The sequence below is a fragment of the Cervus canadensis genome, chromosome 30 (genome assembly GCF_019320065.1).
Source record: "Cervus canadensis isolate Bull #8, Minnesota chromosome 30, ASM1932006v1, whole genome shotgun sequence".
Taxonomy (NCBI): Eukaryota; Metazoa; Chordata; class Mammalia; order Artiodactyla; family Cervidae; genus Cervus; species Cervus canadensis.
In genome coordinates this window covers 11566659-11582103 of record NC_057415.1, presented here as the reverse complement: position 1 = coordinate 11582103, position 15445 = coordinate 11566659, and the positions used below count along the sequence as shown (strand labels likewise).

The following is a 15445-nucleotide window of genomic DNA, read 5'->3' as shown; positions in this document are numbered from 1 at the left end:
TTCTAGGCTTCTGTGAGCTGTCATGACAGTGACAGCAACCACAAAACTTCTAAAAACAAAAATCTGAACAGCTGCTGACAGCTTAGAAAAAACAGCTTTATTTGCCTTCTAAGAAGATAAAGAAAAGCAACGGTCCACTGTGTGGCTGGCTGTATTTTAGAGGATAAAAACCAGTCTCTAATAAAAGGAAGCAAAGCAGTAAACTAGACTTTGTAAATGTTTTTCAGAAAAAAAATATCAACCCAGCTAAGATGCCAGGGAAATAAAGTTGTTTACCAATCTAAATTATACATGGAGTATTAATATAGCATTTCATCTTCTGTGAATGCTAACAATGCTGAATTACTATCAGTCTGTTTTCCTGGTTTAAAACAAACAAAAGGAGTATATACATATATGCTAAAGAAATATGCATACTATAAATTATAGTAGAAACAAAAGTAAACAAAAAATAAATCATTAACATCAGTTTACCTCAAGGAAACAGGCCTCTCTTCCTGGACACCTGTGACCCAACCTTTCACAACATAGATAGTATTTTGTTGATGTATCATAAGGAGGTTCTACACTAAAAGTCCAAAGGTTGGTAAAGTGGAAAATTGAAATTGTCATTACAAATAATGAAAAAATCAAAGGCAAACCTAATTTCAATCCATGGGACCATTAAGGGTGTCTTATATGATAACTACACAGACAGTCAACCCTCAACTGGAATTATCAGCTTTTATTCACTGTGGTTATTTAACATATATGCAGAGTACACCATGCAAAATACCAGGCTGGATGAAGCACAAGCTGGAATCAAGATTGCCAGGAGAAATATCAATACCCTCAGATATGCAGATGACACCACCCTTATGGCATAAAGTGAAGAGGAACTAAAAAGCCTCTTGATGAAGGTGAAAGAGGAGAGTGAAAAAGCTGGCTGAAAACTCAACATGCAAAAAATGAAGATCATGGCATCTGGTCCATCACTTCACGGCAAATAGGTGGGGGAAAAAAGGAAACGGTGACAGACTTTACTTTCTTGGGCTCAAAAATCACTGCAGACGGTGACTGCAGCCATGAAATTACAAGATGCTTGCTCCTTGGAAGAAAAGCTATGACCAACCTAGACAGCATATTAAAAAGTAGAGATATTACATTGCCTACAAAGGCCTATATAGTCAAAGCTATGGTTTTTCCAGTAGTTATGTATGGATGTGAAAGATGGACCAGTAAGAAGGCTGAGCACCAAAGAATTGATGCTTTTGAACTGTGGTGTTGGAGAAGACTCTTGAGAGTCCCTTGGACTGCAGGGAGATCAAACCAGTCAATCCTAAAGGAAACCACTCCTGAATATTCATTGGAAGAACTGATGCTGAAGCTGGAGCTCCAATACTTTGGTCACCTGATGCAAAGAGCCTACTCATTAGAAAAGACCCTGATGCTGGGAAAGATTGAAGGCAGGAGGAGAAGGGGATGACAGAGGATGAGATGGTTGGATGGCCTCACAGACTCAATGGACATGAGTTTAAGCAAGCTCCAGGAGTTGGTGATGGACAGGGAAACCTAGCATACTACAGTCCATGGGGCCACAAAGTGTCAGACACGACTGAGCAAGTGAACAACAATTCACTGTGGGGCCAGCATGTTCTATGGTAACTAGTTACCAGTAAAATAGGTTGAGGGCTTTGACCCAAAAGAATACTGCCTTTTAAATACATCTGTTGCCTGCTCAGAACCAAGCATTTCATCCACTACTAACACCTCCTGAAGACACTCTCTTCCAGAGATTTAAATCATAATTACAGTACAAAAAAAAAAAATTACAATATAAAGCATGCTGTTTTTTAATAATTCCATCCAGCCAGGGGAAAAGACAGAAAGGTTTGTACTGCAAAACTAATTACTGAAGATCAACCAAATGTACAGGAACTAAGTACAATAATTTAGAATATATAGTGTTATAAATAATGTCATTGAAAAACACTAAAAAAAGTAGCCAGAACACTTCTATGTGGAGTAATAAATCAGCACAGTCTGGAATAAGAACCATTCTTCACTAGCACTTGTGTGATTCAGTTTCTGTCTTCAGAACTACTGCTCATAATACCCCCTTTCTTCTGATTAATGTGGAAATTTTGCATGAATATGTTTTGTTGCCTTGTAATTAATAGTTTTCCTAAGGTTAAAAGGGACTTGGTGGAGAAACAGACCACAACATGTTTCACAGCATGAATAAATTTACAGTAATTCACGGCAGGAGGGGCTGTTAGAAAAATATTGTGAGACATTTCAACTGTGCTGTGAATGGGAACGAGAACTGTGCAGTTCAACTTCCCAGCCTTGCCTACTGAGCTCACTCAATCACTAAGGGCAGAGGAGAAAGAAGAAAGGATATTCTTCCAAAATGCAAAAATGACAAAACACTTCAATGGGAACTGCAAAGTGCTAAAATATGGAATAACTTGACTGGAAAAATATAAATGTTTAAGTCATCTCTAATTAACTGACATATCTGGAACATTATATCCAAAATCTAGTCCAATCTGATCATTAATATAATGCAGTTCATGCATTTATTAATTGATCAATTCAGCAAACACTAATCAAGTGACTGTTATGTTCAAGGGATACATCAGGCACCATGGAGGATGTGTTTTTGCTTATTAAATGGAGCGAATTTGGGGACTTACCTGGTGGTCCAGTGGTTGAGAGTGTGCCTGCCAAGGCAGGGACACAGGTCCCATCCCTGGTCCAGGAACTAAGATCCCATATGCTGCAGGGCAACTAGGCCCATTATCTGCTGAGCTGGAGCTCTAGGGCCCATGAACCACAGCTACTGAAGCCCCTGCACCCAAAGCTTGTGCTTTGCAACAAGAGAAGTCACCACAGTGAGAAGCCCACGAGCTGCAACGCAGAGGAGCCCTCGATGGCAACAACTACAGAAAAAGCCCTCACGCAGCAACAAGGACCCAGCACAACCAAAAATAAATTAACCAATAATTTTTAAAACGTAGAGAATCTGTTTATCATATAACGCTTACACAGTTCAGTTCAGTTCAGTCACTCAGTTGTGTCCGACTCTTTGCGACCCCATGAACCGCAGCACGCCAGGCCTCCCTGTCCATCACCAACTCCCTGATCTTGCCCAAACTCATGTCCATTGAGTCAGTGATGCCATCCAACCATCTCATCCTCTGTTATCCCCTTCTCCTCCTGCCCTCAATCTTTCCCAGCATCAGGGTCTTTTCAAATGAGTCAGTTCTTCTCATCAGGTGGCCAAAGTATTGGAGTTTCAGCTTCAACATCAGTCCTTCCAATGAACACCCAGGACTGATCTCCTTTAGGATGGGCTGGTTGATCTCATTGCAGTCCAAGGGACTCTCAAGAGTCTTCTCCAACATCACAGTTCAGAAGCATCAATTCTTTGGCACTCAGCTTTCTTTATAGTCCAACTCTCACATCTATACATGACCACTGGAAAAACCATAGCCTTGACTAGATGGACCTTTGTTGACAAAGTAATGTCTCTGTTTTTTAATACGCTGTCTAAGTTGGTCATAACTTTCCTTCCAGGGAGTAAGCATCTTTTAATTTCAAGGCTGCAGTCACCATCTGCAGTGATTTTGGAGCCCCCAAAAATAAAGTCAGCCACTGTTTCCACTGTTTTCCCATCTATTTCCCATGAAGTGATGGGACCGGATGCCATGATCTTAGCTTTCTGAATGTTGAGCTGTAAGCCAACTTTTCCATTCTCCTCAATGCTTGCACAACACAATACTAAAAGGGGAAGTTTTTAAAGAAAGCCCACCTTATAAAGAAATAAAATCCCAATAGCTCTTTTTTATTGAAATTAAAATATTACCAGTTGCAAACCAAATGCAATAGCCATAGTTACTGGCAAATTGTTGGTACAGTGATGAACAGTGGTACCAAGTACAGTGATGAACTACATAAGCTCATACTTCTATGAGTTACTCTTAGAGTTAGCTAACAAGTTTCATCAAAAAAGAAAAAAAAGTGGCAATAAGATAAACTCCATCAATCTGTGACTTAAACACAATAGATATATAGATATGTTTTAAAAGTTTGCTGAGGGTGAGACCTAAAAGAAAAGCCAACTGACCATTAATCCATGTTTTAAAGAAGACTTGAGGATATTATCCAACTTATCCAACATGGAATTTCAGAGAGAGAATTTAAATCCAACAATCAATTTGATGCTCAGTCTAACTTCTCCTAAAGAACCAAAGTTGGGAAACTGTTGTTAGGAAAATTAATATGTGACTAAGCCCCAGACTAAAGCCTCTCCCTTTCATCTCAAATCTCTAGAAATTACATCGATTTTTTTTTTTTTTAAATACACAACCACATTGGAAAATGAGAAGCCATAGTATCGTTGTATAAGAACTATGAGAAACTGCTGAACAAAAGAAAGTAGGGAAATGAAATTTAAGAAAAACAGCACAGTTCCAAATAGACACAAGAGTATGTACTGCAACGAAACAGGGAGGCTGCAGTGCTGACCTGAGACTGTAGGGCACAGTGGGGCATCTCCTCCACCAAGCCACTGGCTAAGAAAACAAGCAGGAGTGACAAGAGGAATAAGCCTTCCTCACCCCACCCTGGCCCTCCCACCTCAGGCATAGCATCCAGCAATTGCTGCTGCTGCCCCCAGGTAGAAGCGATGAGTACGGGAAGTTTACAGGAGAAAATCAGTCATGCTGGGTACTGAGGATACCCGAGAGATAAGATGAAACACTGTATGGAAAAGGGTGTTTCAATCATTAAAAAAAAAAAAAAAAAAAGCATCACTAGCGATGTCAGAAATTAAAAATTGATTGGCAGAAGGAAAAATTCAGTAGCTGGAGAAATAGCTGAAGGGCAAAGTAGTGAGTAAACAGGCCCCCATTATGCAGCACAAAAGAACCGGCAGATGGAAAGTATTATAAAAAGAGTGAGAGGTAAGGAGAGAGGAGCCAGCAGTGTAAATAACCAACTAAATAAATTAGAAAATTCTTCCAGGACTGAAGATGTGAATACTCACACTGAAAAAGTACACTGAATGTCAAACAAAATAAAATTTTAAATACACACACACACGCCTAGTTACACTGTAGTAGCATTTAAGAATAACGTGGATAAGGAGAAAATCCTAGAAGATTCTAGAGAAAAAAGAAAAGCATGGGCTACCGATCAAGAAAGAAGCATCAGGCTGGCATTGGGCTTCTCATCAGCAATACTGAACACGGAGAAAATGTGGTGATATCTGCAAAAACCTGAGGAAGTTATCTTGAGTCTAGAATTTTACACTCAGTGAATTCCAATGAGAAGAAAAAATACAGGCTGATTTTCCACTGGGCAAGAACACGAAGATTTTTTTTTTTTAATTTCTCTGAAAGAAATATTAGAAGATACACTCCAGCAAAAAGAAAAACCACTCAAAGAGGAAGTAGTGGAATACAAAATTCCAGGACATACAAAGAAATAGTAAATCCTCAAAAACATCAAGTAGCAATCTAAAAATAAAATCCCACATAATAACAATCTGAGAGAAGGGAGGTGAAAGTACAGGGAAGTAAAAGTATCTTTTCTCATCTTGTTGGGTATTCTTTCTGGATACTTACAGAAAATATGTTTAAGTATGTATGATAAATATTTTGGCCTTCTATAGTTTATACATAAAGAATTTATAACTTTCAAAAATTAAGAAAAAACAATGACCAGTATCAGTGAAAGAAAAAGGAAAGAAAAGGAGTAATCTTATAGAAAAACGGGCAAGACATAAGTAGGCAATTCAATGAAGAATAATTGCAATGTCCAAAAACAGAAGATACTCAATAGCAATCAGGAAAATGCAAACTAAAAAGTAATGACATACCATTTTTTTTAGAGATACAAAAAATAAGAAGCTTGCTATAAGGTACAATTTGCTAGGGTGGCTATAAATTGGTACAATCACTTTTCAATGTACAAACCATATTAACCAAAAATGCTGTTTCCTACTCTGTACTCTAGAAAAGCCTTTGCCTCTGTATGTACGTACAAAGATTATGTATAAGGATACTTGTTGAAATACTTTTGTAATAAAATGGGAAATACCCATCAATATGGAAAATTTAGCATAATCAAGATATATTTTACCATGAATAGCACACAAGGGTTAAAAAGATATGATAGATCTATGGTTGCTGATCTGAATGATCACAAACAAGCAAAAGACAAGTTTAATATGTAAATGTGGGAAATTATTTTTGCAAAAGTTTATATTAATAGTATCTGTGCAATTATAAGGAAAAAAAAAACCTTTGGAAAGAAAGTAAAAATCAGCAGAGAAAGAACATAACAGCTTAAGAACACATACAAAAAAGTCTATCAGTTCATCTTTTCTAATGTTGCTTTATGAAAAGCATTGTTGACATTGAAATTAATTGTGAATATTACCATAAAAGTAATCATTCAGTCCTAATCAATCAACCAAACACATGCCCTCTGACAGTGGATTCAAGGCCTCACTCTTATACACAGAGTTCATTGACTAATTTGTAGGAAACAAATTCAAAAACATTAAAAATTGGCAAATTGGTCAGGAAACATTAGAACCAATTCACTCCTATCCCTCCCCTACCCTAATCACAATGGTCTATCAACAACACATTAGGGTGGGTGTATTACAGGAATGTTCTCAAGACAATATGGTCAAAAGTTAAAATTTAAAAAATTGAATTGGTTTCAGGCAAGGGCAAAGCAGACGTCTATTAAGAGCCTTTTGTGAAATCAGAGCAGGAGTCAGATGCTTTCCCTTTTGCCCTCTCAGTGGCTGCTGAAACAGTGTGGCCACAATAGCCATGGGGACTTGGGAGCTAGCCAAGAGGCCAGGTGACTCAACATTCAATTTCTTGTCCCTCTAGGAGATTTCTCTTGGTGGTACAAATTTATACCAGAATAGAGAACAGTTATCAGGAAAAGATAGATATTAAAAGCTTTTTTTATTTTTTAAGTATTGGCTCATAAAGAAAGCTGAGAGAAGTTGACAAGGGACAAAGCTTTATTCCCTATTGTGAAATCAAAGGGCCCTCGGTACAACAAAAATCTGGGGAAAGAGTAACTGCTGTCTTCTAAGACTCCTCGGGGGAAGAAACAAATGTTTATCATTCCTTTATTACATTCTCATTAAAAATGAGCAGCAGCTATATTTTCCTTAAATAAAAATTGACTCCAAACAATAGACCCCTCTGAACATGAAGACTTGAAAGTTTATGGTTAATACACAGATTCCCCTCGGACAAGAACCAGGTGCTACATGACAGTCCACTGTGTCACCAGCCACTGGGCCAGAAGATCACATTTAATTGTGAACTGATTAACTGGTTGGCTGATTAAAATTTCAACAGAGGAATAATATGCATATGTGGCTACTGCAGAGGAATGTCCCAAGAGCCCTCAGCAGTAAAATCCTAACCAGAACCCTTGGATTTTCCTTTCTTGTAAACATGCTGGCACTCACAGAGCTATGATACGGTGCCCTTTTAAATTCTGGAAGTACAAATGCTGGGGAGAAAAATGGGGGACAAAACTAAAAGAGACTGCAAACCCAGACAATGGAGAAAGCAGGTTTAAGGGCACATCTGTGGCGCCCTACCAAGAAACACTGACATCTGCCAACAAGACAAGTTTAAGGGCATGTTCTGTATTGAATCGTGTGATCTCACACTGCCAGGACACATTATGCCCTGGGATCCTTCCTTGACATCAACAGTAGCCAACACTTTTGGTACCAGGGATCACTCCACAGAGTGAGGTTGTGGGGAGCGGAGGTGGGGGGGGCAGTTCTGGCAGTAATGCCAGAGTGATGGGGAGCAGTGGGGAGCAGCAGATGGAGCACTGACCACTCTCCCACTGTCCACCTCCTGCAGTGCAGTCTGGTTTCTAACTGGGCGGTCCACAGTCCCAAGGGTGGGGGACCCCTGCTCTACAGAGCCTGGGTGCCAACCAAATGTATATGGCTAGTGAAGTACCACACTCTCAGCAGACACTGTTTGGATGGACGGATGGATGGACAGAAGAATGAAGAAAGAAACAAAGGAATAAACAGTGTACATGTTTTCTGCATGCTTAAAATCATCCACTGAGCATTAATATTCTACTTGCAAAGAATGCTCAGCCAAGTTGCTCTTAGCTACTGCACACAAAAGGGGCCCAACCCAGTTGAGACATCCACAGCATATATACAGACTCTGGGTGATGGTAACCTTCACAGTCTCTCTATCACACAATGGCACTTAGATAATTAATAGCAAATAGAACTCATTGATTCAAAGGTATATTACCACAATGGGGTATTTGCAGGTTTGCCAGTGAAATATTCTTGCTGTTTTCATCCAGACAGTACAAATCCTGAGTTTCTGGACTAGGTTTAGTCTCCTGAAGAGTCTTGATCCACATAATGTCACAGGAGCATGTAAATGGGTTGCCCACCAGGATCCTACATGGAACAAAAATGAAATCCAGTCAGTCTTCTCTTTCTCAGTTTTAGCTATAGAAGTGTTTAACAAAGCACTAATAACATGAATGCCTTCCAGCTGGCAATCTGTGGAAGACACACCCATCTTTATAGTATAACTACTTATTATTCACTCATTAATTGAACACTGATCTTCTGCTATGTGTAAACAGCCCCATAGAGGCTAAAGGGTGCAGAGTGATGTAAGACCTTTCAGACCCATAGGGAAACAAGATAGGAACAGAAGTAACTATAATGTAGTACAGAAAACAATGTCTCATAAGATGGAGGAAAATAAGATGCCATGACAAATTTATCAGAGTTATTACACTGTTACCTTCGTAACAGTGGCTTCTTAAGGGAAGAAGCCAACATCACGTTTTCAGGAACACCAACATACTGACTTCTAACCAGGCTAGAGATTCACGTGTTACCATTTAATAAGTTCATACTTCAGTGGAGGGCAGAGCAATTTTATCTGAATTAAAAATGAGATTATGAATACAAGACAAAAGTGTGAGTGCCAGGAGGGTATACAATGACACAATCACAGTCCAGTTTTGTGCAAGAAAGTCAAATTGGAGTGAATGTGACTGACAGAACCTGGAAGGAAGCTCTCAGACATCTCTCTCTCTTTCTCTTTCTCTCTCTCTCTCACACACATACACACACACAGACAGAAAAACACACAGACACATACACACACATGCGTGCACATGTCCCAAGCTCAGGTTTCCTGAGAGTAAGGGCAACAGAGCCACAGGCTGAACTACTTAGCCCCTTGTCAGAGGGTGTTCACAGAGAAAGCCACCATTCAGCCATGCTGCCTTGGACTCCTGTGGCCTGTGATTGGTAAAGGAGGAAGTAGTCAAGAGGAAAATAAAAACCACAAGAAAAAAATCTTTAAATGCTTTTTTATAATACTCAGTGGCCTATTTAAGATGACTTCCATTTATGGAAATGAGCCTCTAAATGAGGCCATTTAAAATCATTATGTAGGCTCTGCCTGGCATTAACCACAATACTTGAGATTTCCTTGAGGACAGGACCTGGGCTTTGCAACATCATTTACTCCTGTGGTTTTCTGGTTGGATTCTAAGAATCTCAGGGAATCCCTGGAGACTTTTCCAGGAGTTTCTTTGGGGAAAATGTGGTCAAGGCATACTCATTTAATTTGTGTTGGCTTGATGGCCTCCAATTATCCCTCCAACACCAAAATAAGAGTTGACACTACTAGGTGTGGAATATGCTGTTGAAATCCACAATGTTTAAACCCCAACTAAGCTGTTTCCTGGTGTTCTGAATCCATGAAAAACTAAGAAGGAATAAAGAAGCAAAGGGATCTTCAATTATAAATACACCAGTGTTCATCCAACCATACAGCACAGGCAGACAGCTGGCTTCTTCCTCTCACACACTGAGCAGGCTTCTTTTGCAGTGATGGTTACAGCAGATTAGACTTAATCTGTTTAGGCTTCTACCTCTTCCACTGGATAGCAGAGTCCTGGAATGCACAAACCTTTCTCCTTACATCCCCATGGCCTAACATCATGTTAGTTTGATTTGTAACAGGCACACAGTTAACATTTGTTGAGTGAATTGATCAAATATGCTACAGGGAGACTATTGAGACATGTGAAAATGAAACCAGAATCCAATTTTTAACCCATCACGAAAAGTCTGTGCAGTGATGCTCAAAATTTTTATACTGAATAGCTTATTCTATTTCACATATCTTCCTTAAGTTTTGTATGCCCATCCCTAAGTTAGAAACTTAACTCAAATGGCTCAGATAGTAAAGAATCCACCTGCAAAGCAGGAGTCCCAAGATAAATCCCTCGGTTGGGAAGATCCCCTGGAGAAGGGAACAGCAACCCACTAAAGTATTCTTGCCTGGAGAATTCCAGAGAGAGAGGAGCCTGGTGGGCTACAGTCTATGGGGATGTAAAGAGGTGGACACAACTGAGCACGCATGCACAGGCTTCATTGCTAAAATAGGCCAACAGAAGCCTCAGTTCATCCTAAACTAAACTCTTGGTGGGTTAGAAAACCAGTGTTGCCACTTTCTGAATTATGTTCATTCCAAAAGAGTTGCCACCATGCAACTCTCATTATTACCTAACTCATTAACTTGGTATTGCTCTACCAGTAGCATCTTCTAATCTGCACAATTTCTTTGTGAATATGGGTGGACCCTACATCCCAGGCCACATATAGGTTAAGAAAAAGTTATTGCCTAGTATTCAAAGACCTGGTCCACCTTTGCTCACTTCTGACACACACATCCTGTGCCTTAGGGTTCTTTGTGGGGGAATGTCAACAGTTTATACTTGCTTCACAGTGACAGCACAAGAATTAAGAGGACTTCCCTGGTGGTCCAGTGGCTAAGACTCTGAGCTCCCAATGCCCAGGTTCAATCCCTCATCAGGGAACTACATCCTACATGCCGGAACTAAAAGATCCCAACTAAAAGAACTAGCAAAGCCAAATAAATAAACAAATAAGAATTCAGCACACTTGGAAATGCTGGCTATCAAAGATGAATAAATTTCAATGATTTTCCTAAAGGGGATTTAGGCATGAGGATAAATTCTGAACACAGTGACCGACCCTGTAGGAAATCTCACAAAGATAGGTGGGTAGGGAGAGTGTTGTCTCTACTCCAGTGTTCACTAAGGGCCAGTGGGCACTGTCATTTGGAGCATAAACCAACAGCGCCTGCTGGTTTTGCCCACTGGTATTAAAACTTCCTCCTTGAATGCATTTGCTCTCCATTAAGGCCTGAACAGAACAAAACCTAACCAATGCTATGAGATGTGTAGCCATATTTTTCACACAAAACCCCTGTCTTTTCCTCTCCTTTAGAAAACAAGTCCTTTATGTAAAAACAACATTTAAACTCATCATAAATGATATATTACTATTGAGATTTCTATTTTTTTACTGCTGAATCATACTCTCGTGAAGGAATAAAAAAAAGTTAGCCCACAATTAAGAAATCATTTTTCAACTCATTTTCAAATTTTGATATAAAAATAGATCTTCAGCATCACTTATTTTTAAAAATACTTAATTGCACTTCCTTTTGAAATTATTTTCCCCAAATGCCATACAAAATTATTACTTACAGCTCAGACAAGTCAAGGTGACGAAAATGTTTCCTAGACAAAATCGTCAGTTTATTTCGGGTAAAATTGCTGAAAGGAATCAAAAACATTAAATGTGAATTACAAGCATACATTTCAGGAATAAAGTATTTAGAATTTTTTTCAAAACATAATTTTATTTGATCATGGTTCCTGCCTTACTTAGATCCAGTAATCTTCTTTCACCTTGAGTGATAGCTTAGTTTTTCCTGCCTCTGCTATAATTCTCACTTGAAAGTGGAGTTGGGGTGGGGAAGTTATAATTTTCATAATGTCTATTTTAAATCTCCTTTTTACCCAAAAGTTTCTTTTCCATATTCTGAGCCAAGTTATATACCTCCTAGAGATATTTGGCCTTCTGAACAATTAATAGGAGGATTAAACTAAACTAAATTTAAAGCAAAACTCATTAGATGAAAAGATACTTCAAAAATAAAGAGCATCATGAATATTCTGAAATATTAACATGACACACAAAATTTTGAATATTAACTGAATTTAACACATCCTAATCAAAAAGATAATACCTATTGATTAACTCTATGTGCTTGCTTCTAAATAACTTCCAAATAACCAAACAATTTCACAATGAGAACAATAAAAACAAAATACCAGATAAACAAATAATATCTCAGATTTTGTCCAGAACAAATAGTCTAGCAACATATCATTAGATTTGGACCATCCAGATAATGAAAACATGTCCTATTTGCAACTGAAAAATACTAACAAATTTGCTGACATGTTTCAAATATATATTAACAGTTTCATTTAATGAAACAGGAGTTTCCGTTTCCAGTGTTCAGAGCCATGAGACCTTGAGCTGGGAAATTCAAAGCACTAATACTGGCAGCTAACTCCTGTGAATTTGTTTACTGGTTGAATTTATTTTAAAAGGGTGCAATGCTTGGGCCTCTAGACATGTGTTTAAATAAGTAACATGAATGTAAAACAAATATTAGCTTTTACAAAACAGCTGAGCCTTCAACAATTTGTGATGAGCCTTTCAATGCATGATTCCAGTTAAGCAAAGTGAGCACTGGGCTGAGTCAGGTAAATATGGGAGAGCTAAGGGGGAGCAATCTTGGCCGCCCTGACGCTAGTGGGTCGTGTCCATCCCACAAAATCATGGGTCAGAGTCTCCTGGTATGTCTGGCCAGTCTCCTGCAGAGAGAAGTTAAAGATCAGGAGGAGCTAATATATGAACTAACACTAGTCAGTGGATGGATAAAGATAATGCCACTTTGGCAGCTCATAATTCAAGAAGGCACGTGGTCACTTCCAGCTTAATTCTGTATTGAGATTTCCTCTCATTCAAACTTCATCCACACCAAGATGCCCTCTTTCTTCTATGCTGGCATCTTCTCTCTTCACACTGAGTGTAAAGTGCTCACCCACATGAAAAAATAATCCAGAGGAAAGTTGTCAAATGTGCCCACATAAGTCTTTTCTTTTGGAATGTGAATTACAAATGGGTTTCACTAGAGTATAATACATTGACAAGTTACTCTGTGTCTTCACCACAGCCTGTGAGGCACACATGTTTTCATCTTCATCCCAAATCCCCATTCTTCTAAAGGAAAAAAAAAAAAAACACCCTTATTTTCCTCCCAAGAAGAATGAGGAGTGAGGACGCAAAGAAAGAGGACATACTCATTATCACAGTTCCAGGTCAGCTAGCAAGCCAGCACAGGGGCAGCTGCCCTGTCGAGCTGCTAGCAGCACAGCCCAAAGCCGGGAACAAGATGAGTTTTATGAACCATACTTATTACTGGGGCCAAAAGCCAAAAGGGAGGAGGAGGGGAGGAAACAAAATCAACAATCCTCTTACTGTTTGATTATAGAACTTTTGCAAAGGAGCTAATTAGCACCTCTGCAAAGCCCCTGGAAAACACAAATACTGGTTTTTCTCACAGTTTCTAAGTTCTCAGGGCCTGGGCAGGAATTAAAGGCACCTAGAAATAAACTCAGGGATCAGTCCTAGGGGGCTCTGGACAATCAGCGTGGTGTACTAAATAAGCACAGTGTAGGAGAGGAATGATGAAAGTAACAGACTGGATCCAATCTGAATGTCCCTAAAGCCCAAAGTGAAACAGATGCTCTTGTGAATATTTTTATTTTGTTGGGAAAACTGAGAGAGATAATCAGTATATCCCAGGGGTAGAGAGAAATAGCCTTTCCTACACAGATCTTTATCAGCTCCCTTACAGTCATGGTGCTGAGAGTCAACTAAGGATGCTGCTCAGGAAATCAAGAACACCAGGGCCCCGAATTCTCAGTCATAGGAAGAGGTTGAGACCCAGGTCTCGAAAGACAGACACCTGAATGAATCCCTTCCTCCCTGCCACTTCCTAAAGCCAACTGCTGAAATGAATTTCTATTTTGGCCATTAGAAGCCTCTTCTGTCATGTGACTTTCTGAAGCTTACTGACACTCTGACTTCTGTCTGAATATCAGCCTGACTTCGTGCTGTCTTACCATTTGACAATCGCCACAAATACCAATAATGTTTGTAGTTTGATCAATAATTAGATTTCCCAGTTGTTGGCTTTTAAAAAACTATACTATGTCCATCTCCTTGGTTTCTTATTTTCAAATGACACCTCTTTGGGAGACTTGAACAAATAATTGACTTTAAATAAGTAAGTAAAGCCCAGAGAATGCTATTAAAATTATTCTACCATATATCAGCCTAAAAAAAATTACAAAAGGTGGCTTTGGTTTTCATATAAATATCTTAGAACAAGGAAAGTAGGGAAAATAGAAGAGGCACAGTAGAGTCATAAATAAATCTATTTGTAAAACCATAATTAACCATAACCCACTATATAGATCATAACGTCAGGGGAAGTGATGTAGTAAAACAGCCCGTCAAATGCAGTCGTTGAGTAATTCAGGTCTATAGTCAGCAGTAATGAAAATACCAGTACATAACCACCAAGGTCATTAATTACACTTAAGTGATTGCATTAGAGCATTTCACCTTTTACTTGTGTCCAACTTCTCTCTTGTTTACGTTATCAAGGCCTACGTAAAGACACCAGAATTTGTGCAGGCAAACCAACTACAGAGATGCTGCCAAAAAGCCTCTAAATGAAATGTGTTAAGAAAGTTCCTTGGAGTTTTATCACCTTTCTCCAAAAGTTCTGCATTTTAATTCTACAGACTTTATTTTCAAATTGACTTCATCATTAATGCCACCTATGAAATATAAAGCCATTGTACTAGCTTGATGAAATTAAGGTTTTTCCTAAGATCAACAAATCACCATGGAGTGTCCAGGCAATCTACTCAAAGAGAATGACTTATTTTATAGACTGGCCTGAATAACAGTCAGGGAACTGTTCTACCCAAGACAAAGAAAGAGGACAAATGTTACAAGGGATGATTCTCTCATTATATGCAAAACACATTTTATTTTCTGTATTATTACGAAAAGAACATAGCCAAGATGAGCCCTGCATCAAAATTCTGCCACTCTCCATCTGGAGACCTGATTTTATGAATACATTTATGAAATGGGAATCAGAAAGATCCTTCCTACCAACTGTTAGAAAAATCAAGTGAGATCAAGCAGGTAAGAATTCTGCAGGTAGACTGTAGACTATGAAATACATAAGGTGTTGTTGCAGAGAACCTGCAAAGCACAAGAGGTGAATGCAGGCAACAGTCCTCCCACAGAAATTCCTGTTGAAAACTTGGGGTGTGGGGGGTGACAATCAGAGCTTAAGGGTGGGTAATCCTCTGCTTCATGAAGAAACATCTTAGGAAGGCCACACCTTATTGACTAAGTGCCATGTCTAAGAGGATT

General features: G+C 39.0%; 1 protein-coding gene across 10 annotated transcripts in view; it reads right to left on the bottom strand.

Moving 5' to 3' along the window:
• NTRK2 (neurotrophic receptor tyrosine kinase 2) overlaps positions 1–15445 on the bottom strand; it is a 388663-nt gene that overhangs the window by 334799 nt on the left and 38419 nt on the right. For all 10 annotated transcript variants that reach the window (XM_043453247.1, XM_043453252.1, XM_043453254.1 and 7 more), the window contains 2 exons: positions 11617–11685; positions 8316–8470 (listed from right to left, as the gene is read on the bottom strand). In XM_043453247.1, coding sequence (XP_043309182.1) covers positions 8316–8470; positions 11617–11685 — 224 coding nt within the window. The remainder of the gene's footprint in view (positions 1–8315; positions 8471–11616; positions 11686–15445) is intronic.